This window comes from Symphalangus syndactylus, chromosome 2 (genome assembly GCF_028878055.3).
Source record: "Symphalangus syndactylus isolate Jambi chromosome 2, NHGRI_mSymSyn1-v2.1_pri, whole genome shotgun sequence".
NCBI classification, from domain to species: Eukaryota; Metazoa; Chordata; class Mammalia; order Primates; family Hylobatidae; genus Symphalangus; species Symphalangus syndactylus.
The window spans coordinates 43,463,940-43,489,854 of NC_072424.2; the positions used below are offsets into that span (position 1 = coordinate 43,463,940).

At 41.2% G+C, this 25,915-nt stretch overlaps 1 protein-coding gene across 1 annotated transcript in view; it reads right to left on the bottom strand.

Moving 5' to 3' along the window:
- The window catches only part of ACSM6 (acyl-CoA synthetase medium chain family member 6), a 34,839-nt gene extending 11,678 nt beyond the window's left edge, over nt 1-23,161 (bottom strand). Inside the window, exons 1-8 of the mRNA XM_055243021.2 lie at nt 23,096-23,161; nt 22,722-22,934; nt 15,783-15,993; nt 10,577-10,784; nt 6,889-7,032; nt 5,648-5,804; nt 4,737-4,819; nt 2,371-2,494 (exon numbers count right to left, since the gene is read on the bottom strand). Of these exons, the coding sequence (XP_055098996.2) occupies nt 2,371-2,494; nt 4,737-4,819; nt 5,648-5,804; nt 6,889-7,032; nt 10,577-10,784; nt 15,783-15,993; nt 22,722-22,913 (1,119 nt within the window). The 5' untranslated portion in view covers nt 22,914-22,934; nt 23,096-23,161. The remainder of the gene's footprint in view (nt 1-2,370; nt 2,495-4,736; nt 4,820-5,647; nt 5,805-6,888; nt 7,033-10,576; nt 10,785-15,782; nt 15,994-22,721; nt 22,935-23,095) is intronic.
- Nucleotides 23,162-25,915: the final 2,754 nt, after the last annotated feature.

The window sequence follows — 25,915 nt, forward strand, 5'->3', positions numbered from 1 at the left end:
TTTTTTTTTTTTTTTTTTGAGATGGAGTCTCACTCTGTCCCCAGGCTGGAGTGCAGTGGTGCGATCTTGGCTCACTGCAACCTCCGCCTCCCGGGGAGGTGATTCTCCTGCCTCAGCCTCCTGAATAGCTGGGACTACAGGTGCGTGCCACCACACCCAGCTAATTGTCTGTATTTTTAGTAAATACAGGGTTTCACATGTTAACCAGGATGGTCTCGCTCTCTTGACCTCGTGATTTGCCTGCCTTGGCCTCCCAAAGTGCTGGGATGACAGGCATGAGCCACCGCTCCTGGCCCACTTCCCTATTTTCTATTGTTCCTATCTACCTGGAAAACACTAGAACCAATTCATGTAAAAATTTGGACCAGCATAAGGTACCAGCTCTACATTCTTATCTGTAGTGTTTCCATCATATAAGCTTTTCTGCTTATTCTCATCCTCATGTTGCAGGAACAGGACTATTTGTTCCCTGACTCTTTCCTTCCAGAAACTTTTCACAGTGCCATCTAGATAGAACATCAATTGAGTGGTTAAGGAACTATTCTACATCCACATTTATATCCTCTTTACTGGATGTTCTCTTCATCAGTTACCTTTCCAGAGACCTGGCTCTTCCATGGGAAAAGGTTTCTACTTACTTTTTTCAAGTGGGGGTTGTTGATCCTTTTATATTCCTTGGGTTTGGCATCTTTTGAGCTCCCAATACCACCTTCTGACCATTACTTCTCTGATGCTATGTGCAATTCCCTTGTCTTTTTGAGATTCATGCCATTTACATTTACCACTCTATACCATTCTTGGTTGTTATAATTTACCAACCTCTCAGTCATTCCTTATCCATTAAAGCCTTCAGCATGAGGTTCATGATCTTTCCTTTGACTCCATCCCACTGTCATCCCTAGTGCCTCCTACATCCATATGAATGATCAGTTCTACCCCCAGTCTCTTCCTCGATCCTGATCTCCAGGGAGGGTGATGTGTCTCCTTAAAATTTATGTGCTAATTCCCTACTGCTCGCTGTGATAGTATTTGGAGATGAGCCCTTCGGGAGGTCATTGGGTTTAGATGAGGTCATGAGGGTGGCACCCTCATGATGGGATTAGTGCCCTTATAAGAAGAGATGGTGGGCATGGTGGATTGTGTCTGTCATCCTGGATACGCTGGGATGCTGAGTTGGGAAGGTCCCCGAGGCCAGGAGTTTGAAACCAGTCTGGGCAACATAGCAAGACTGTGTCTTTGCTAAAAAATAAAATAAAATACATAGCAAGCATGGTGGTGCATACCTGTGGTCCCAACTGTTTGAGAGGCTGAGGTTGGAGAATCTCTTGATCCTAGGAGTTTGAGGCTTCAGGGAGCTATGGTCACACCACTGCACTCTAGTTTGGGGCAATAAAGCAAGATCCTGCCTCTCTTTAAAAACAAACAAACAAACTGAAAGACACGAAGGAGCTTGGTCTCTCTCTCTCTCTCTCCCTGTCCGTGAGAACACCATGAGAAGTTGGTAGTCTACAACTCAGAAGAGGACTCTTTCTAAAACCCGGCCTTTGTGGCACTCTGATCTTCGACTTCCAGCCTCTAGAACTGTGAGAAAAATAACTTTGGTTGTTTAAGCCACTCAGTCTATGATATTTTGTTACAGCAGCCTGAGCAGACTAAGACAATTATCTTCAGTCCTTCCAGCTCCGTTGACATCTCCAGTGCCTTGTCTTCTCACCATTGACCTGCCTTTTCTTGAATTCCCTTCCTTCTCTGATCAGCTTAGTTTCTTAGTCTTTCATCTTAATGCCAATATCCCTATATCCCTTGCCTGCTGCCCTTTTATTGCACCTTCTTGGCAAAATGTTAATCCTGCTTCAATCTAACTGTCCACTTTTACCATGCTTTTCGTCTGTGTTTTAGAGTGATATTGGAGAAAATGACACAACTAAATAGTTAGTGACTTTGAAGATTAATGCTCTCCAACCTCAAATGTGCTCTTATCATAACTCATTTCTCCTTTATTTTCATAATCTACTCTTTCTTCCATTTTCAGCAATGATAATTTTAAACATCCTCCACTCAGACTTCTACTCCATCATTTTTTCATTCTTATCACATGACATTGCCTTATACTCCACAAAGAGGGCAGGAATTGTCAGGTGGAAACTAGTTCAACTTTCTGTTGTGAAATCTGTAAATCTGTAAGTTATCTGTACCTGTAATTCTTTGTCTTACCATAAGAGGGGTCTCTCTAGTTTAAGCCATTTCCTCTTCCTGTGCTTAAGATCCAGTTGTGCACTTCTAGTGCGTGCTTAGTGCTTTGACAGTGTGCTTACACAGTGAATGGACGAGTTTGGTTTCTGGCTAAATAGTGAGTCAGCATCAACCTACAGTTTCCGTCTGTCCATAGCCTTCATAGATGTCCAACTTAGTGATGCGTTTCCAGTCCTCAATCACCCCAGGGCTGATGGGTCCTCCTGCAGCCACACAGTGCTTCAGACTCTTGAATCTGTAGCTGGAGAGGCATCAAAAGTTGTTCTTAGCCTCAGGGAATATTTCTACCAATAACAGATCTGTTAGAAAGAATCTTGGAAAAATGGTGCAGATATTCCAATACAGGAGATGCTCATTAAGTGGTGGTTGATTTTCTTAATACTACTCTATTAGATAATCTATTCAGACACCCCAGTGAGATCAATCTCCATGAAGACTCTCATTTACTCTTCTGGACAAGAGGCATTAATGTTAAAAGCAAATCAACCCGTGCTAACTGATGGCAGGAAGCCAGCCTTCTGCAGAAACCCTTCTGAGTTTTATTACCTCTCCCAAAGCCAGAAGTGTGCGTGAAGGATGTGTCAGCAGTGGTAAGATAAAAAAGGAACTAATTTTCTAAAGTCTGGAGGTGGAAAGAGAGCCACTGATTTTATAAACCAGGCTCAAAGTCTCTAGATATTATAAGTTTCCACAGTGCCCCGACATACATGGAATAGTAGTGAGCATTTTTTATAAACTCAGAATTCATTTTATGTTTATTTGATTTTGGTGATGTCCAGTGGAAGAGTCAAGTGTGGGAAGATTATAGCAAAATTTTTATGGTCTCAGATAGAGGCAGTGACCCTGTATATTCTGAATACATGAAAGTACCATATTAATGGTAATGTGGTAGCTCATCTGTATTAGATAATAACTGCCTGCCCAGTTAGGTCCCAAGACTAAGCAAGATCAAAATTGGAGAACTGATTCTGAATTAATTCCAAATATACCATTACATCATTGCCTTTGTATTATTAATTTCAGGGTATAAGTGAGAGGTGACTATTTTAAAAATTTTAAGTGCTTTTAAGGGTTTAAGAAATAATCTGAACATTTTATATGAGATGGAATGTTGCTGAATAAAGATATACCATATTTAATCATAGCGATTTTTAACTGCTCCACAAAATGCCAATGAACTAGGCGTTCCTTCATGTCAACATAATTTAATGCGGTGGTATTGTTTGTTACCATGGTTGTTTCCTTCTGTAGAGTTTATGTCCTTGCCCACATAGCTAAAATGAAATTTACAGTTAAATGATTATTTAGCAAACTCTAAGGCTTGATACAATGATTGAGAACCTGTGATTTCTCATTAATCTTTATCGATGATGATTGGCAATTCCACTTCTCAGCTGGTACCCTAGGGAATTGTAGGGTGTGTGCAATGATGCTCATTTCAGCAGCTTAGAAAAGATTCAACTATCTTTGATAGGTACTTGGCTCATTAACATACAATTCATTCATACTAAAGAATACTATGCAATGATTAAAAATGTATTACCCATATTATCATAAATAGAGCTTTAAGGAATAGTGTGAAAAAAATGCAAGTTTCACTATGATATAAACAGATACCATCTATATAATCCCACCCTAATATCATAATATGTTTCTTTTGGGATAGATGGATAGGTAGATACACATAGGTATAAATTTGTTTCAAAAAGGCCTAGAAGAATTCATATCCAAGAGAGCAGGTGGTCTTTATCTATAACTCATTTCCCGTTTGCTCTGAGAAATGAGTGCTGGTGGTGAATTACACATTTTTTTTTTCCTCAAAATGGGAAATGGGTTAATATTTACTTTTTAAATTAGAGGTAATATATTTATCTTTAATGTTTATCTTTTTTTTTTTTTTTTTTTTTTTTTTTTTTTTTTTTTTTTTTTTTTTTTGAGACAGAGTCTCGCTCTGTCGCCCGGGCTGGAGTGCAGTGGCGCAATCTCGGCTCACTGCAAGCTCCGCCTCCCGGGTTCATGCCATTCTCCTGCCTCAGCCTCCGAGTAGCTGGGACTACAGGCGCCCGCCACCGCGCCCGGCTAATTTTTTGTATTTTTTAGTAGAGACGGGGTTTCACCGTGGTCTCGATCTCCTGACCTCGTGATCCGCCCGCCTCGGCCTCCCAAAGTGCTGGGATTACAAGCATGAGCCACCGCGCCCGGCCAATGTTTATCTTTTTAAAGGGAGATATAATTATAAATTTTTTAACAAACTCAACCTTCTAATTCTAATTTAATTTTATGTTCTGGGCCAAGATACGGATTTCAATTTGCAAGGGAATAAAAAATCACACACACTAATGGAGTTATTGTCATGAATGGCAACAAGACAAGTGTGTTACCGGAGGGTAAGATTGGATCTACTTCAACAAATTAAGGGGTCCTAATTTTATTTATGGTACCATGAGTGGAAATGGACTCTCTCCTGAGGGATCCTCTCTTACCTGGTGAAACACTTGTGCTGAAGCAGTTCCTGGTACATCTCTGGATTTGCAGATAGAGTGGTGATGGGAAATCTGGACAGGACCTGGGCCCCAAAGGAAGGAAAAACAAAATCTGCATGTGAGGTGGGAGAGACAGTGAGACTGTGGCGGGGGTGTGGGGGGGAAGGTCCAGGGAAGAGGGTCATGGATTTTGAAACTCAGCTCAGGGATGCCTTTCATCTCAAAGACTTAGTGATTCCCCACCTTTCACACCTTGGAAGAGAATTCAACTTTAGCTCTGTGAACATAGGAGCTATCATGTTAATCACTGATAACTGAATGCATAGACAGCGAGGCATTTACTTCTGGATCCAAGAAGCCTTGTTTTGATCTTTGTTGCTTTAAACAATAAGCCTAGATATTGCCAGCAAAATTGTGGATTGTGCAGCAGTTGAGAGATTAGCACAGCAGTGTAGAAATTGTGCTGTGGAGTTCAGTAGACCACAGTTTAATTCCTAGTTCTGCCTCTGTGATTCCTTAGGCTAGTTACCTAACCTCTGTGAGAATCAGTTTCCCCAGTTCTTCCCTCACAGGGTTCTTGGGGAGAGGAAATGAAATAATCCATATGAAGTGCCAGTAAGCAATCAGTAAATGATAACTGATATTAATATTATCTTCTTCAATATCACTATTGTCTTTTAAAAGTTTCCTTCTCAGGGATACAGTGGAAGTAGCCAAGTCCTCCTAATTCCAAAGCCCCTAGGGAAGAGAGAGAGCATTGCTCTCACAAGCAGGGAGAGCATCTTCAAGTCAAGATCACATTCCAAATTTAAGTCTTGATTTGCCCCCTTCTGGGCATGAGTCACTGGGTCATTGCTAACACCTCTCTCTGGCCTTTGTCCCACACATTCCACACTAGGAATTGGTCTTACATTTAGAACAGTCTCAGGGCAGAAGGCTGGCATGTGACACAGAAACACACAGGCCCCTTGGAACCAAGTTCCCAAGACAGCGCTCAGGGATAAAGATCCACCAAAGGCATCACCCAGACTCCACAAGACATCTGTTGGCTGGAGATCCATCCACCGTCTAAAGAGAAAGAGGAAAGCCATTTGAATTCTCTTGTGCTGATACTAGCAGCAACAATAATACTTGCTATTATCAAGCACTGAACTGTGGGGAGAAACAAAGATCACACAAATGAAAACAAGCAAAGCCTATTTATGAGGTCATGAGGCCAATGGACTCCTTAAATTTTTTCACTATCAGTCTTAATTGGCATGGCATTGTCTTCCAGGTTTTATGGCTTTCAGGGGTCTCAGAAGTTATCCAGTAGGCACTTTTATTAATTAATGGGTTGATTAAGTCAGTGATCTCAGCTTCCCCTGTTTTATTTCTCTACCTGATATCTACTGGCCATTGTAGCTTATGAGAGTCAAAGACTTTGAGGTGAAGGTGAGGAACATACACCTATTTCCCCTAAGGGACCTTTGTGTAGAGTTTGTTAAGAGAACTTGAGCGTGGAGTAACAACACACAACCATTTATCTAAGGCAGAATTGAATGTAAGGTGGGGAAACTTAACCCCAGACAAACCAAGCTAACACAAATGCAAGCCAATTACTTCATTGCGTATTCAACAAGAGAGATTGAAATCAGTTTCAGTGCCCTTTGAATTTGCCGAGAGATACGGTATCCACGAGCTACTTAACTAATTTTCTTAAAAAAGGGTGGTGTGATGACAGGTAATTTTCATCTTAGAGGCTGACTCTAGAACCCAAACCCCTTATCAATTATGACTCTACCTCTGTGTTTATCACTACATATAGCGGTCAACACAATTGTTCACCCTGGTGCTGGTAGCATAGAAAAACAAGTAACATCCCACAGTGGGTCTTTGGGGTGATCATCCTGGATCCCTCCCCTACTGCATGGAATCCCTGCTCTTCCTCTTTTCCCTCCTGCTTACTCTTAGAATTTTGAACTATAGTAATTTGCTTTTCATCTTTTGGGGTACACCCTCCCACCCTGCCCTCAGCCCTGTTCCTTCTCTCATTTTGACACTTTCTGCAGTCTTGAGTAAGAAACTCCTTTCTTAGCTTTAGTCCCATGAAGCTCCCTTTACCTGCAAGAGAGCAACTTTCAGGCCTGTACAGGCTGTGCGAGAACCATACCTGGAAGCCTGGCTGAATCCCATTCCCAAACCATACTGGGAATACTTGACCATTTTGGGAGCTCCTGTTGTACCCTTGGTGAAGAATATGGCCATTGGATCTTGGCTGTTGGTCCTCATGTAGGTCTGCTTTGGAGGGGCAACTCTGTAAGCCATGAAAGAGACAACAGTGAGATCTAAATTTAGGTTCTGTGACTGAGTGCCTAGGCCCTGGGTTTGGTAATCTCTGATTTTAAAAAATAACAGCTGGTATCTTGATATATTTGAGGATTATTTGTTAGAGGGGCAGCTGCCATTTTTCCCTTAAAGTTTTTTTGCATTAATTTTTGTTGCATAAGAAATATATGATGCATTTATACTCCAGCCTTATTTTTCTCAGTAAAAGACCCTCTTTATTCATTCAATTGCTCAAGTCAAAAATCTGTAGTAATCATTATTGTTCCTCTTTCACCATCTATCGACTTACCTACCTAGCTATCTGTGCCACATCCTAACCATCGCCAAGCCCTGACAACTCTACTTCCAAAACATGTCACAAGTCTCTCTCTCTTCACTATCCCTAACCAGGGATGGGACTAAGGTGGAGTGAGTGAAACATTTGCCACAAGCATTGTGATATTTAAGGGTATACCAGCAAATTCAGTAGTCAAGATAAGTAATATTTTAGTGAAATGTTTTTAAATAATCAAAACTAATACAAAAATCCATGATAAACAAAATATTGAAATTTAAAACAAAGACAGGACAACAAGCACTTCCAAACTGTTCAAATATTCCCAGTATGATTTAGGAATGGGATTCAGGCCGGCTTCAAGATGCAGTCCTCACACAGCCTATAATCCAGATAGGCACTTGCATGACTCACCTTACCTGTCAGCCCAGTCCTGTCCCTGGTTCCAATAAAACTTTATTTATAAAAATAGGCAGCTGATCTGTCATGAGAAGTTTACCAATTTGATTTTTTAATCAAAAAAATTTAAATTATTCAATTGAAAAGAGTATACAATTTATAAAATTATAAATTATGAAAACATTACATAAATATATAAAATAAATATTTGTGGAAATTTAAAACTTCAATTATAAAAAGCATTTTATAATTTAATTAAAAATTATTTTAAAATTAAAATATTATTTCCCTCGATCACTGGATTTTTCAGTGCCCTTTTACATTTTGTGCCTGAGGTGAGTTCCTCATTTGCCTGGCCTGTTTTCAGTCCTGTCTCCACTGCCACCACCATGGTTCACACCGGCACGGCCTCTCATCTGGACGACAGCAACAGCCTTCTTTCTCCTGGGTCCCTTTACTATCTCTCTTGTCTCCCATTTTTCAGACAGCAGTTGAGGGAGTTTTACAATTGTAGCTGAGATCAAGTCCTTCCCTTCAGTGTTTCCCAGACGACTCCTACATGACCTGCAAGACCTGCCGCAGTCTTCCCCTCCCTTGCGCTTTGGCCTCCTCTCCTGCTACTCTCTTCCCCACTCACCACACTTTAGGTGCCCTGGTGTTCTTTCTGTTCCTCACACAGGTTAAGCTCGCTCCCACCTCAGGTCCTTTACCTCTGAGTTCCCTCTGCCAGGGACAGTGTTCCCTCAGAGCTTCCAAAGGCTAGCTCTGTCATATTAAAATCTCAGCTTATCCTCACCTCAGAAGTCACCAAATCTAAAATCATTCCCTCATCTCCACATCAGATCAATTTATTTAATTTGCCTGTTTTGTTTTGGAGTTTCTTTTTTTTTTTTTTTTTTTTTGAGACGGAGTCTCGCTCTGTCGCCCAGGCTGGAGTGCAGTGGCACAATCTCGGCTCACTGCAAGCTCCGCCTCCCGGGTTCACTCCATTCTCCTGCTTCAGCCTCTCCGAGTAGCTGGGACTACAGGCGCCCGCCACCACGCCCGGCTAATTTTTTGTATTTTTCAGTAGAGACGGGGTTTCACCGTGGTCTCGATCTCCTGACCTCGTGATCCGCCCGCCTCGGCCTCCCAAAGTGCTGGGATTACAAGCGTGAGCCACCACGCCTGGCCGGAGTTTCTTTTAGAAACTTTATTATATTGATAATTTATGTGTTTTCTTGTCATCCATTTGTTGTCTATAATATAAAATCCATGAGGGTCAGGGTTTCCCTGTCTTGTTTACTGTATTTTTTTTTTTTTTTTAACATCCCTGGACACTGAAATATTGCCCTCTAAAGACCACATTTATAATTATCAAACTTAATATAGTAGTCCTGCCTTATCTGTGGGGGATGCGTCCAAAGACCCTCAGTGGATGCCTGAAACCATAAATAGTACTAAGCCTTATATACACTATGCTTTTTCCTATACATGCATACCTATAATGCAGTTAAATTTATAAATTAGGTACAGTAAGAGATTAAAAACAAAAACAAATAATAAAATAGAATATAACAATGTACTGTAATAAAAGTTATGCAAATGTGATCTCTGTACTCACCTATTTTGGACGGTAGTTGACCACAGGTAACTGAAACCGCAGAAAACAAAGCCACAGATAAGGGGGCACTACTGTATTTGGCTGACTTGAGGATGAACATGGCATCATCTCGCTATTTTAATAAGTATTTCCCCATATCCCAGTGAGGGTGAGGTTTTCTTTTGTATAAACTTAAGGGGAACAAGTGCAGTTTTGTTACATGGATATTCATATATATATGTATGGTGAAATCTCGGTTTTCAGTGTAACCATCACCAAAATGGTGTACCTTGTACCCATTAAGTAATTTCTCATTCCTCATCCTCTCCCATCCTCTGACCTTTCTGACTCTCCAGTGTCTATTATTCCACACCCTGTGTCCATTTGTACACATTATTTAGTTCCCACTTATAAGTGAGAACATGTGGTATTTGACTTTCTGTTTCTGAGTTATTTCACATAAGATAATGTCCTCCAGTTCCATCCATGTTGCTGCAAAAGACATTCTTTTTTTTTTTTTTTTTTTTTTTTTTTTTGAGACAGAGTCTCACTTTGTCCCCCAGGCTGGAGTGCAGTGGTGTAATCTCGGCTCACTGCAACCTCGGCCTCCTGAGTTCAAGCGATTCTCCTGCCTCAGCCTCCTGAGTAGCTGGGATTATAGGTGTGTGCCACCACACCCAGCTAATTTTTGTACTTTAGTAGAGACGGGGTTTCACCATGTTGGCCAGGCTGATCTCGAACTCCTGATGTCAGGTGATCTGCCCACCTTGGCCTCCCAAAGTGCTGGGATTACAGTCATGAGCCTCCCAAATTGCTGGCATTGCAAGCATGAGCCACCATGCCCGGCCATGATTTCATTTTTTATGGCTTCATAGTATTCCATTATATATAGTCTATATATAAGTTTTTTGTTATGTTTTTTGTAATATGTTTATATTTATATTACCTAATTTTTTACCCTTTCAGAATGAATGTTTACATATGAATCGGAACATAAGACTTTCACTCAGACTGAGAACTTGTAGGTCAGACCAGGGATACTTGTGTTGGGGGTTACTGTGCCTTTTTCAGGACTAGAAATTGCCATTCAACTTTTCATTCTGACCACTCACACCACCTTCTCATACATCATCTCATCTTTCATAGAAATTGCCATTCAGCTTTTCATTCTGACCACTCACACCACCTTCTCATATATCGCCTTTCAAAGTCAAACATTTTCTTCATTTAAGCATCTCATTTTCAGTGTCCACTTACTGAATCAGCTTCTTGAAATCCAACCACCCATCATAGCTCTTATCTGACAGCAGGAGCTTGGTTTTCAAGGTGGGGCAGTCGGACACGGCAGAGTTTACAACTGGGGCCATAGCTTCATCAGCCACAATGCATTGGGCCTTAGACATGTGTAATTGATAGCGAATTTTCTTGGCAGTCAGCTGGGGGCTCCCGGGCACAAAGGTGATTCCTGAAAAAGGCACAAAAGAAGGCTTCATTTTTATCTTTGGAGTAGAGAATTTTTCCTCAAGCATTCTGGCAGGCATGGATGAGGTCTCTCGGTTACCCTCTCTCTTAGGAGTCTCTCTTCTCTGTTGGGTCAGTAACACGATGGCGACTGGGGAAAACAGACAGGCAGGAGACCGAGCCCACTGAAAAAATCCAGTGATCAGTGGCTCTGTTGCTGTTATCCTTTCACCTCAAGCAGGTCCTGAGTTTATATGGCTAAGTGTCAGACCACCAGTTACTTGAAATATAGCCTAATTTTGAAACTGTGATGCAAAGGGATTATGAAAACTTCCTCTTTGTTGTTTTCTCATGGCTTGAGAATGGCTTTTGCTGTGGATTTCTGGATTTGCACTGGAGAAAAGACAAAACAAAAAGACCTTCCTGCCTCTTTTCTTGGGCTGTTTCTATAGATTCTTCTGCATCCATAGAACACCTATTGTGGACCTCCTATGAGACTGGCATATGCTGGTTGCATCTGTGTGCCAGAGGCTCTTCTGACAGACGCTTCTTTTAAGTTTTCAAGCTTAAAGAGCTGGAATACTTCTAGGATTAACTAGTGATGACCTTGCTTGTCTTGCAGTAATGCTTACCTCCCAACTACAGACCTATTGATTTTGGAAAAGGATCTGGCCCAGTGTGGGCCCTTCCCACATACTGCACCTTCATCTTCTGTTTTTCACACTGAAATCTCTTGGGCATCATAAAATGTCATTGTTCATAATAGCCCAAATGTGGAAACAACCTAAATATCTATCAACTGATGAACTGATAAATGAAATATAGTATATATATTTACACAATGAAATACTATTAATTCATAAAAAGAGTGGCATACTGACACATGCTATAACATGGGTGAACCTTGAAAACATTATGGTAACTGAAAGAAGCCAGGGACAAAAAGCTAGATGTTGCATTCTATTTGTAAGAAATATCTGGAAGAGGCAAATCCAAAGATAGGAAGTAGATTAGTGGTTGCCAGGGTTTGCAGAGAGCGGGGAATAGGGAGGGACTGCTAATGGGTTTCTTTTTGGGGTGATGAAAATCTTCCAGAATTAGACAGTGGTGATGGTTGCCCAGCAACCATCTAAAAACCATGGATTTGTACACTTTTAAATGGTGAATTTTATAGTATATAAATTATATCTCCAAAACAAAGTCATAGGAAACAGGATCTGGCATGGAATGGGGAGTTCATCTAATTTGAGTTACTCACTGGGCTGATGGGAAGGCCGAGGGACACAGTGGAAGAGACTTGTTCAGCATCACTGATTGCCATCTTATAGCTATCAAGTTATCCTTTAGCATTGAGTATATATATATATAGGAAACTATGCAATTGTGGGTGACACAAAGAAGTATCTTTCTTTAGATAATTGCAAACACTTTTAAGTGCCCCCACCCTTAGATGAAGCATTTGAAGGGGAGTGCCAAGTAATGTTAATTTATTTTCCCTATTGATTAGTAAGAAATCTTTCTATATTGAGGCCATTGACCACTTATCTTTCATAAGTGTTGCAAATATGTTTTCAATTTTGGCATTTGTCTTTGCCATGGTCTGAATTTGTGTGTACTCCAACCCAGATTTATATGTTGAGATTGTAAACTCCAAGGTGATTGAGGTGAGATCTTTGAAAGGTGATCAGATTGTGAGTGGAGGTCTCATGAATGGGATTAGTGCCTTTATAAAATAGGCTCCCAAGAGATCCTCATTCTTTCCATCATGTGAGGACACAGCTAGAAGGAGCTATTTCTGAATCAGAAAGTGGGCCCTCACTGACATTTCATCTGCCTTGATCTTGGACTTCCCAGACTCCAGAGTTGTGAGAAATAAATTTCTGTTATGTATGAGTTACTCAGTTGATAGCATTTTGCTATAGTAACCCAAGCAGACTAAGGCAGTGTTCAAATTTCTTTTGTGGTGTTTTAAGAAAAATACTAGAACTTTATAATAGTAGAAACTATATCTAAAAAAGAATCTAACAGCTTTTCCTTTTGTTTACAGATATAATGTTAAAATTTCTTGTGATAATGTCAGCATAGTTTAAAAGCCAATTTAACTTTATCATGTTGAGTAATTTATAATAATTGAGAGCTCTCTCATTAGGAGAGATGCATGTGTTGTTAGAGCCATCACTGTGCAGCTTTCTGGATGCCACCAAAAGGGCACATCAGATGTAATCACACAGACAGATCTCACATATATGGAGAAGGGAGGAGTGCACCCTAGTCCCTCCTCCAAGTTGGCCACACAGATGCTCCTTATACATTATAGTGATTTTTTTGATGAATGAAATTTTAAAAATTTCATTAAGTGTAGTACATCTTTTTTTTCTTTTTTGTTTGGGTATCTGGTGTCATATTTAGAAAGCCTTTCATGAGTTTATGTACTCACCTATATATTCTTCTAATACTTAAGTCCTTTTCTAACATTTCAATTTTTAATGGTTCATTTGAATTTATTTTGGCACTTTATTTGGAGGTAGAGTTAGGACATTTAATGTTTTCAAACAGTTATCTTTAAATCATTTAAGAATTAATCAATGCTTTCATTAATGGCTTGAAAAGACCTGATAAATTCTTCTTCTTTTTTTTTTTTTAAATAGACAGAATCCCATTCTGGCACCCAGACTGGAGTGCAGTGGTGTGATCTTGGCTGACTACAAACTCCACCTCTCGGGTTCAAGCGATTCTCCTGCCTCAGCCTCCGGATTAGCTGGGATTACAGGTGCCCACCATCACGTCTGGCTAATTTTTGTATTTTTTTAGTAGAGACGGTTTCACCATGTTGGCCAGGTTGGTCCTGAATTCCTGACCTCAGGTGATCCTCCCACCTCGGCCTCCCAAAGTGCTGGGATTACAGGTGTAGCCACTGCGCCTGGCCGATAAATTCTTATATATACTTTGGTCTGTTCTGAGCTTTCAATTTTGTTTTCATCCATTTTGCCTTATACCATCAATAAGCAATTTTAATTATTGTGAGTGAAAATGATAACCCCACTTTGGACTGGTATGTGGCTAAGGAAATCACTATGTATAACTTGGCCTCAGGTAGGAAGAATTTCTGGTGACCCAGACTGAAGTGGTCCCTGTCCTTTCTCAGACATGGATCAATTGTCCCTCAGGATAACTCAGTCCATTGGGAACTGGGGAAACACTGGGAGCCTGGATAGGTGTGAGGGTAGGGTTCATTCCCTTCCTGTCTTCTGCATGCTCCCCATAACTGACAGCTGGCATTCTCAAAGACACCTGCTCTTTGCATCACTTTTCAGTTTTTTTTTTTTTTTTTTTTTTTTTAATCTAGCATCCCTGTTAGCAGGCAAAGGCAGTAGGCCGGGCCAGTTGTGGCAACTCCTAATGAGTTTGGCCCATCTCAGGGGTACTTTGTTTTTCATAGGCACCTTCCAACTACCAAAAAGTATATGCCTAAGAATAGAAAGTCAGGTACTATAGCAGATAAAGAGGAATGACATTGGGGGTGGGCTCCTTTCCAGTATCCTTCACTTCTCACATGTGAAGGGGCTCTTGATTGAGGCATTTCCTGTTTATGTTGGAGGAGTGAACCTCAGGGGCATGGGTGGGATGTCCACAAAGAAAAGCTCTATTCTGGCCGATCCCAAGCTCATTCAGGGTGACTCTCAAGGACTCTCTAATACTGGATGTAGAGCAGTGGTCCCCAACCTTCTTGGCATCTGGGTTTTGTGGGAGACAATTTTTCCACAGACTGGGGCAGGAGGATGGTTTTGGGATGATCTGAGTGCATTACACTTATTGTGCACTTTATTTTTATTATTATTACATTGTAATATATATTGAAATAATTATACAACTCATCATAATGTAGAGTCAATGGGAGCCCTGAGCTTGCTTTTCTGCAACTAGAGAGTCCCATCTGGGAGCGATGGGAGACAGTGACAGATGATCAGGCATTAAATTCTCATATGCGGCGCACAACCCAGATTCCTCGCACACACAGTTCACGATAGGATTTGCACTCCTGTGAGAATCTAATGCCACCTCTGATCTGACAGGTGTCAGAGCTCAGGTGGTAATGCAAGCAATGGGGAGTGGCTGTAAATACAGATGAAGCTTCACTCATTTGTCCTCTGCGCACCTCCTGCTGTGCAGCCTAGTTCCTAACATGTCACAGACTGAGGTAGAGGACCCTTTAGAGATATTCCCACCTTCTCTTTTTTTTTTTTTTTTTTTTTTTTTTTGAGACAGAGCCTTGCTCTGTCGCCCAGGCTGGAGTGCAGTGGCACAATCTCAGCTCACTGCAACCTCCGCCTTCCAGGTTTAAGCAATTCTTGTGCCTCAGCCTCCTGAGTAGCTGGGACTACAGGTGTGTGCCACCACATGCAGCTAATTTTTTTTTCTGCTTTGTGTTTTTTTTTAGTAGAGTTGGGGTTTCACCATGTTGCCCAGGCTGGTCTCAAACTTCTAAGCTCAGACAATCTGCCTGCCTTGGCTTCCCAAAGTGTTGGAATTACAGGTGTGAGCCACTGTGCCCGGTACCCCCACATTCTCTTTTTTATAGATGGGGAAACTGAGGCCCAGAGAGGGCAAGATGTACATGCTCTGTCTGTTGTTTTGATGATGACTATGTTAGGACAGAGGTCTACAGTTCCTTGAGGTGATAAACAGCCTATGAGCTAAGGGCTCTGTGGATTATTTACGCTTCACGACAGTTCTGTAAGACTGGACTGTAACAGTTCTATAAATATGGACTATTACTGTCCATATTTAATAGACAAGGAAACTGAGATTCAGAGAGGCATAATTTACAGAGGTGGTAAGTGGTGGAGCTGGGTTCAAATCCAGGCCTGTTTAAAGATCCCCCACACTGTGGGAAGAATTCAGGCATCAGATGGAGATCCCTCTAACATCTCTATTCTGTGAATAATTGAGGCTGGGATTCACATAAGCCTCCAACCCCTGGGGTCCCTCTCCCATGCCTCACCCAAGCGCACACAGGCCAGGCAGATCCAGTAGGCTTCAGGTGTTGGGGGCAGGATTATCATCAGCCGGTCTCCATGGCTGAGGGCACAGGTGTTTGAGAGGATGCTGGCGGCCTTCTTGGAGAGTTGAGTCATCCTTTCAAAGCTCCATTTGTCCTCTTCTCCTTTGACACCAACCTTCCAGAGGGCGGGGTAAGGCCCTCTGAGTCCGTCCTAGGCAGGGTGATGTTTAAAATATTGAATATTAGTCAGAGTGGACATTGGCTATGGGAGGCCACTGTTGCCAGATAGCACCCTCAAGTGGCTAGATCTTGAGAGGCCAGGATGCCTGGGCTTAGGGGGAGCTACTGTTTCTCAACTGGCACAGAAATGTTTACTGTTTACTGACGTGGCAGTACTGGTGGGTTTCAACATAATGTCAGGCATAAGCCTAGGGAAGAACCTCTGGAGAGAACTCAGCATGTAACGTGAAACCAGCCCTGCCCAGGATGACAGAGATTTCTCTGGGCATAAATCCCACTACTGGGTGTCTACCCAAAAGAAAACAAATCATTATATAAAAAAGACACCTGCATTCATGTGTTTATGGTAGCACTCTATTCACAATAGCAAAGTGATGGAATCAACCTAAGTGTCCATCAGTGGATGATTGGATAAAGACAATGAGGTACATGTACAACGTGGAATATTACTCAGCCATGGAAAAGAATGAAATCCTGTCTTTTGCGCAACATGGGTGGAGCTGAAGGCCATTATCCTATGGGAAATAATTCAGAAACAGAAAACCAAATACTGCCTGTTTTCACTTATAAGTGGGAGTTAAACAGTGGGTACACACGGACATAAAGATGGAAATAATAGCCATTGGGGAGGCTGGAGGGGAGTGAAGTTTGCAAAATTACCTATTTGGTACCATGGTCACTATTTGGGTGATGAGTACACTAGAAGCTCAAACCTCACCATTGTGCCATCTATACATGCAACAAACCTGCACGTGTACCTCCTGAGTCTAAATTTTTTTAAGAAAAGATTTCTCAGGGCATGATCCTGTAAGTAGAGGAGAGTGCCCTCCTCCTAGCCCATAGGATTCTATTCCTGCCTTCAAATATACCTGTCTTCCAATGCAACTTATTTTTCAGTGGGACAAGTTTTGAGGGGGAAAGAATTTAATTTCCAATACCTTTTAGTGAATGCATGGATGAAGTTACCTAGAACTTTCAAAGCATTTCCATTCTAGCTGAGCCTTCTCCTCCTTGACAAACAACAGGGGTTTGTCCTCTTCTCTCCTTGAGTATGGAGGGAAGGAGGGCTCTTTTCTCACTTTTTTCCTTCTTTCCCTCCTTTATTCCTTTTTTCCTCCTTTCTGTCCTCTCTCTCTCTCTCTCCCTCTCATCTCTTTCCCCCATCACACGCCTCTTTCCCAATCCCTCCTTTTCTTCTCTCCTACCTTCTGAACTTAATTTCTTTCTTCCTTTACAACTTTCTTCTTCCCTTTGTCTCTTTCTCTTGCCTTTCTTCTCTTTTTCTCATCCACCCTGGAGCAGCCCATAGAATTGCTACTTTGTTCTGACCCGTTTAGAGTTTCTTCTTCTTCTTCTTCTTCTTCTTCTTCTTCTTCTTCTTCTTCTTCTTCTTCTTCTTCTTCTTCTTCTTCTTCTTTCTTCTTTCTTCTTTCTTCTTTCTTCTTTCTTCTTCTTTCTTCTTCTTTCTTCTTCTTTCTTTCTTTCTTTCTTTCTTTCTTTCTTTCTTCTTCTTTCTTCTTCTTTCTTCTTCTTCTTTCTTCTTCTTCCTTCTTCTTCTCCTTCTTCTTCTCCTTCTTCTTCTCCTTCTTCTTCTCCTTCTTCTTCTCCTTCTTCTTCTCCTTCTTCTTCTCCTTCTTCTTCCTTCTTCTTCCTTCTTCAGGTTTTAGGGTACATGTGTACAATGTGCAGGTTTGTTACATATGTATCCATGTGCCATGTTGGTGTACTGCACCCATTAACTCGTCATTTAGCATTAGGTATATCACTTAATGCTATCCCCCCCTCCCCCCACCCCGCAACAGTCCCCAGTGTGTGATGTTCCCCTTCCTGTGTCCATGTGTTCTCATTGTTCATTTCCCACCTATGAGTGAGAACATGCGGTGTTTGTTTTTTTGTCCTTGTGATAGTTTGCTGAGAATGATGGTTTCCAGCTTCATCCATGTCCCTACAAAGGACATGAACTCATCATTTTTTATGGCTGCATAGTATTCCATGGTGTATATGTGCCACATTTTCTTAATCCAGTCTATCACTGTTGGACATTTGGGTTGGTTCCAAGTCTTTGCTATTGTGAATAGTGCCGCAATAACAATACGTGTGCATGTGTCTTTATAGCAGGATGATTTATAATCCTTTGGGTATATACCCAGTAATGGGGTGCCTGGGTCAAATGGTATTTCTAGTTCTAGATCCCTGAGGAACCACCACACTGACTTCCACAATGGTTGAACTAGTTTACAGTCCCACCAACAGTGTAAAAGTGTTCCTATTTCTCCACATCCTCTCCAGCACCTATTGTTTCCTGACTTTTTAATGATGGCCATTCTAACTGGTGTGAGATGGTATCTCATTGTGGTTTTGATTTGCATTTCTCTGATGGCCAGTGATGATGAGCAGTTTTTCATGTGTTTTTTGGCTGCATAAATGTCTTCTTTTGAGAAGTGTCTGTTCATATCTTTTGCCCACTTTTTGATGGGGTTGTTTTTTTCTTGTAAATTTGTTTGAGTTCATTGTAGATTCTGGATATTAGCCCTTTGTCAGATGAATAGATTGCAAAAATTTTCTCCCATTCTATAGGTTGCCTGTTCACTCTGATGGTGGTTTCTTTTGCTGTGTAGAAGCTCTTTAGTTTAGTTAGATCCCATTTGTCAATTTTGGCTTTTGTCGCCATTGCTTTTGGTGTTTTAGACATGAAGTCCTTGCCCATGCCTGTGTCCTGAATGGAATTGCCTAGGTTTTCTTCTAGGGTTTTTATGGTTTTAGGTCTAACATTTAAGTCTTTAATCCATCTTGAATTAATTTTTGTATAAGGTGTAAGGAACGGATCCAGTTTCAGCTTTCTACATATGGCTAGCCAGTTTTCCCAGCACCATTTATTAAATAGGGAATCCTTTCCCCATTGCTTGTTTTTGTCAGGTTTGTCAAAGATCAGATAGTTGTAGATATGCGGCATTATTTCTGAGGGCTCTGTTCTCTTACATTGGTCTATATCTCTGTTTTGGTACCAGTACCATGCTGTTTTGGTTACTGTGGGCTTGTAGTATAGTTTGAAGTCAGGTAGTGTGATGCCTCCAGCTTTGTTCTTTTGGCTTAGGATTGACTTGGCAATGCGGGCTCTTTTTTGGTTCCATATGAACTTTAAAGTAATTTTTTTCCAATTCTGTGAAGAAAGTCATTGGTAGCTTGATGGAGATGGCATTGAATCTATAAATTACCTTGGGCAGTATGGCCATTTTCACAATATTGATTCTTCCTACCCATGAGCATGGAATGTTCTTCCATAGAGTTTCTTATTATAACAATGAGAATTGGCAGGGATAGGATAGGCCTTCCCCAACCCCTTCTCCCATGACCAATAACAACAAACACAACTCTATCTCTCCCCTGCCACTAATTTTTATTTTCTTGTCAACCACATTTTGATATAGTTCAGGCCTAGGCCATCAGAGATAATTTTATTTATGTGACCATGGAAGTAATTTTTTTTTTTTTTTTTGAGACAGAGTCTTGCTCTGTCACCCAGGCTGGAGTGCAGTGGCATGATCTTGGCTCACTGCAACCTCTGCCTCGTGGGTTCAAGCAATTCTTCTGCCTCAGGCTCCCAAGTACCTGGGACTATAGGCACACACAGCCATGCCAGGCTAATTTTTTGTATTTTAGTAGAGATGGGGTTTCACCATGTTGCCCAGGCTGGTCTTGAACTTCTGAGCTTAGGCAATTCACCTGCCTCAGCCTCCCAAAGTGCTGGGATTACAGGCGTGAGCCACTGTGCCTGGTTGTAATTTTCATTTTTGTTCTATAATATCGTTGTGCGACCCAAGTAAGAGCTCTGCTCACATCACTCAAGCACCTTTAGTGGTTTGCCACAGCCCATCATATCAGGTCCAAATTCTTTGGCTTCCTGGTTTTTTTTTTTTTAGGGTGATATGTAGGGAAAAGAAAGAGAGATCAGACTGTTACTGTGTCTGTGTAGAAAGGGAAGACATAAGAGACTCTATTTTGGAAAAGACCTGTAATTTAAACAATTGCTTTGCTGAGATGTTGTTAATTTGTAGCTTTGCCCCAGCCACTTTGACTCAACCTGGAGCTCACAAAAACATGTGTTGTATGAAATCAAGGTTTAAGGAATCTAGGGCTGTGCAGGATGTGACTTGTTAACAAAATGTTTACAAGGAGTATACTTGGTAAAAGTCATCGCCATTCTCTAGTCTCTATAAAGCAGGGGCACAGTGCACTGCGGAAAGCCACAGGGACCTCTGACCTGAAAAGCGGGGTATTGTCCAAGGTTTCTCCCCATGTGATAGTCTGAAATATGGCCTCATGGGATGAGCAAGACCTGACTGTCCCCCAGCCCGACACCCGTAAAGGGTCTGTGCTGAGGTGGATTAGTAAAAGAGGAAAGCCTCTTGCAGTTGAGATAGAGGAAGGCCACTGTCTCCTGCCTGCCCCTGGGAACTGAATGTCTCGGTATAAAACCCGATTGTACATTTGTTCAATTTTGAGATGAGAGAAAAACCGCCCTATGGTGAGAGGTGAGACATGTTTGCAGCAATGCTGCCTTGTTATTCTTTACTCCACTGAGATGTTTGGGTGGAGAGAAACATAAATCTGGCTTACGTGCATGTCCAGGCATAGTACCTTCCCTTGACTTAATTATGACATAGATTCTTTTGCTCACATGTTTGTTGCTGACCTTCTCCTTATTATCACCCTGCACTCCTACTACATTCCTTTTTGCTGAAATAATGAAGATAATAATCAATAAAAACTGAGGGAACTCAGAGACCGGTGCCAGTGCAGGTCCTTGGTATGCTGACTGCCGGTCCCCTGGGCCCACTGTTGTTTTTCTCTATACTTTGTGTCTTATTTCTTTTCTCAGTCTCTCGTCCCACCCGACTGGAAATACCCACAGATGTGAAGAGGCAGGCTGCCCCTTCATGATAGAATTTACTGATGAACAGACTAGTACAAATGAAAAACAATGAAAATACCAAGAGTTTATGTACGTATGAAGAAACACGCCCTACCACACGATGCCATTGAGTGTGCGAATTGGCACTTTTTTTGTAGAAGGCAATCCAGAAATGTGTTTTCCAAATGCTCGTGTAGTGCATTTGATGGAGTAATTTCACTTCTGGTAATGTAAACGAAGAACAGAATATAGATGCACAAAGATATTCATTTCAGCGTTGCTTACAATAGCAAAAATAAATTTGTAAACTACTTAAAGGAGTAACAGTAAAGGATAGATTAAATACATTTTGGTTCAACACTCAATGAAATACTTTATAAACATAAAGATATTAAAGTATTAAGTAGAATATTTATTGGTGTTGAAAGGTAGTTTTCATATCATATTGTTTCCACATTATATTATTTCTACAGTGCATTGTTTCTACATCATGTTATTTCCACAGCATAGTGCTTTCACAGCATAGTGTTTGGAGGAGAAAAAGAGCAAGTAGCAAGTCAAGTAACAACTGTGATTCCAGGTTACAAATAGTTATATATAGAATGACTCCATTTTTGTGAAACCGGATGATCTATAAAAATCAGTAGAAAAGAAATAAATATGAAAATTACCAGTGGTTATCTTTGGGTAATATTCCATATTAAAATTTTTTCATGTTTACCAGTATTTTCTAACAATTCTATAATGAAGTGCTCTTAAATGATAAAGGTTTGGAGCAGATGATTTGTAAAGTTCCTGCTGACTGACGTTTTGGGCACAAATAACTCTCGCTGCTCACCCTCCACACGCACTGGATTCTCCTGCGCGCACCACCAGCCCCGCTTGACAGAGGGAGGAAATGAGGCTCAGAGAGTTAAAATGACTTGCTCCAGAGTCACCTAGCCAGAGAGTAAGCAAGGCCACTCCACGCAGCAGGGCCTTTCAAAATTAGACTGCTTCCTGCCTGTTTTCTCCTCATAACTCAGTACTCTTCCCTCTGACCCTGTACCTAGCCAAACTGTTCCTGAATACTCTTTCTTCTTTCCATCATGTCTCTACTCAGGTGGTTGTTCCTGCCTACACAGTCTTTCCCTTGTCTTTTTGTTGAAATTCTTCTCATTCTTCAGGATGCAGTAAATACCACCTCCTTTATCAAATCTTTCTAAATTCCATTATCCAGAGGTGTACTTATTTCCTTTGGCATTTCTTTTTCAGCACTTTGTGGCTATCATTTGCTTTAAAGAAAAACACTACACAGTAAGTTCCTTTAGTGTTTGGCTTCTAAAATTTTGTATGTGCTAGAAGATGCTCAAAAATGTTGGTTAATTAGAATCATATCGCTCTGACAATAATATTACTAGTGATAATAAAAGCTAACTTTTATTGAGTGCTTTCAGGGTGTTGAGTCCTGTGCTAAACACTTTTTATTGATTGTCTGATTTAATCTTCTCAACCACACTGTGAAAAACACACTATTAATATCTCCATTTTACTGATAACAAAACTAAGGTCCTAGAAGGCAAATAACTTGTCCAACTTTGCATAGTTATTTAGCAGCAGAGCCAGGATTTCAGTGTAGAACCATCTGGCTGTCAAGCCTATGTTCTTAGTCATTTTGCTATAATTTCTTTTCTCTGAATTTGCACTTTCTGGTGGCAGCCATAGATGGATTTGAATCTCATAATCTTTGGACACTTTACCAGTTGGCCTTGGCCAAAGTTTCCAAGTTAGAAAACAACAAGTTTTACCTTTTCCAGCTGGGACCACTGATCCAACACATCCTTTGCAAAATTAAAGTTCTGAGAAACTGCTTGGACTAGGCACCTGGAGTCAGGAGGTCTGATGGTCTGAGCTGCACATTTTCGGTTTGGATAGCAGCAGGCTCCAAATCCCAGTCTGAAACTCTGGACCAAGGAGAATAGTTGAAATCGGCCTAGCATTTGGGTCAGACAGGGAACCACCTAGGTAAATTGAGGAAAAGACAGGGAGTAATTGAGCAGCTGAGAGAGATAATCACTGAGGTTGTAGTGCTGAGAATGAATCCATAAGGCAAACAATTTCCTTATGAGTACAAGCAACAGTCAGATCATTGGAGACGAAGCCCATGAGCTCAGATACTTACCAATTCCAAGAGGAGTTTCTATGGGGGGCTTCAGATGTTGGGAGGATGGTAGAGCTGTTGCCTTCTGTCTCCTCTAAGAACTGCTTACCTCTTATAGTTTAGTTGCCAGCTCTGGGGAAAAAGGCATTTCCTTGGTGCCAGCACAAACTAAGTCCTGGCTCACTTTCATTGGCTCTCAAGCCTAAAAGTCAATCTCTTTTGCTTCTGGGAGATAAAATCTATGGGCTGTGAGCTAAATTGAAGCAACGGGTGTGTCTTGCTTTCTGATATGATGTCAGGAGAAATAGGTCACAGACTACTGTGCCAAGTGTGGTGAAAAGATGATGGACACAGAGTTTAAATAAGATTTTGTTGCTTACAAAATCCTGCACTGCAGAAAGGGAGAAGGGGGTTGCTCATCAGCCAGGTGAGGTAACCACACCCTGCCTCTTTAACCCACTGAGATGACAGGACTTTTTTTTTTTTTTCAAATAAATAGGCACATCTAAGGCCCTCTAGAGATTGCCTGTCAAGGTAGTGTAGGTGTAAGTCTTGTAACAATCAGGTAGGGAGCCAGATCGCATGATCCTCAGCTGGGGGGTGGGGTGTGTGGGGGAGGGTCCACCTTGGAGTCTCAAATTAGCAAAACTAAAATTTGAAAGGGGGTGCTTATAATATATATTTAAAAGAGGTCACAATATTTGTTTAATAAAATATTGAAGATTTATCATTTTGTGAAGATTTTAACTTTATTTATAACTATGTGAGGTGTAACTTGGTTACCGGGGGTTGATGTTCTTCATCATAATTCCTATAATTCCTATCCATGTTTCCAGTCACCAGAGGGAGTAAAATAATGTCAGCTTTGGATGGTGGGTTCACTTATTCGCATTCCAGAAATCTGAGATTTAATGGTTTCAATTTGATGATACTAACATTATAACTATATCTAATATTAGAACTAAAATATTCCAATAAATTATCTAGTCTAAGTCCTGCCTAAAACATCATGCTGCCTTTAAGATGAATAAACTCCTTATTGTGGTGCATTGGTTTGATATAGGTTTGGCTGCTTTAACAAAGACACAAAATAGTAAATTTGTTTCTTCAATTGACAGTCTGAGCATATGCAGTGAAAAGCTGTTTGTATTAGTCAGGGTTCTCCAGAAAAACAGAACCAATAGGAAATAGAGAAATAAAGATGAATATAGATACAGATATGTGAGAGGGGACTTACTAGGGGAATTAGCTCATATGATTATGGAGGCTGAGAAGTCCCATGATGTAAGCTGAAGAACAAGAGAAGTTGGTAGTGTGGCTCAGTCCAAGTTTGAAATCTTTAGAACCAGGGAAGTCAATGGCCTAACTCTCAATCTGAGGCTGAAGGCCTGAGAACCTGAAGTTCTGATGTCTAAGGGCAGGAGAATAAGGGTGTTCCACTTCCAGGAGGGGGAGAGGTAGATAGAGAGAGACACGCGTGCACGTGCGCACGCGCGCGCACACACACACACACACACACACAGAGGGAAAGAGAGAGAGAGAAATTTTCCCTTTCTCAGCTTTTCATTGAATCTAGGCCCTCAGCCAATTAGATGGCACCTACCACATTGAGGGTGGATCTTTCCCACTCAATCCACCTACTCACACACCAGTATCCTCCAGAAGCACCCTCACAGGCACATCAAGAAATGAATACTTTACCAGATATCTAGGTATCTCTGAATCCAGTCAATTTGACACCTAAAATCAACCATCACACTGGTTTAGTATCTTCACCCTTTCAGGGACCCAGGTTCTTTCTGTATTGTTGCTCCACCATCTTTAGGGCATTTCTGAAACAACTTGCCATCATGTCCATATTCCACCCAGTGGGACGGGAGAGTGGTGAGGGGAAGAACATTCTCCTTGCCTAGGTGAATAACTAGAAATTTTTACACATTACCTCTGCTCATATTCCATTGGTGCAGACTTAAGTTATGTGGCTTCAAAAAGAGTCTGGGAACTGTGATCTTTAGTCTGAGTGCCTATACGCTCAACTAAGAACTGGAGATTCCCTATGTGTGAGAGAGATGTGGGCATGAATACTGAGAGACAACTAGCATTTTCCATCACAGTCTATTCATCAACTATCCATGAACACACATGGAGCAGTTTTCTCATTTATAGAATATTCTCCAAGAAGCATAACCTCTAAGTCTCGCAGAATTGCTACATCTAACTCAAAATTCAAGATGGAGGGTATTGCTCAGTTCTCTTCAACCAACAGGGATGGGGTCCCTGCCATATGGCAAACTAGAAACTAAAACATATGTTATCTCTACTCTCCAAACAACCCACTCTATAAGTCTGAAGTGGGAACCATAAAATTGCATGGAAAACTCCAAGACTGGAAAGAGAAAAATGAGCATTACCCAGCTGACTCGGGCCCAGCAATACCCAGTTGTCAAATCCTGCTGGGCAGGAATGGTGAAAGCATACATCCTGGCAGTGTTTGGGTTCTCAGCTCATTTGGCAAGTATTAATTCTGCTTTCTGGGAGGCAATCTCACCTTTGCTGTCATCGCTACATTTGGCTTGCCTTCTGGAAAGCCATTTCTTGCTTGTGATCCTCTTTGGCCATATCTGAAGTGGCACTGGTGAATATGCCCTTCTTGAGGACAGCATGGCTTTTGTAGCCCACCTCATGCTGGTACAGAATTGGGGTCTCAGGAGTTCTATTATGGGTCAAACTAGTCTATGTATCAGAAAGTCCAGACTTATGAGTATTTTTTTTTTGTCATACAATTCCCTCAAGCATTTGGCTTCTGGTCTATTTTCCTCTGATAAATTCCATGTGTAAATA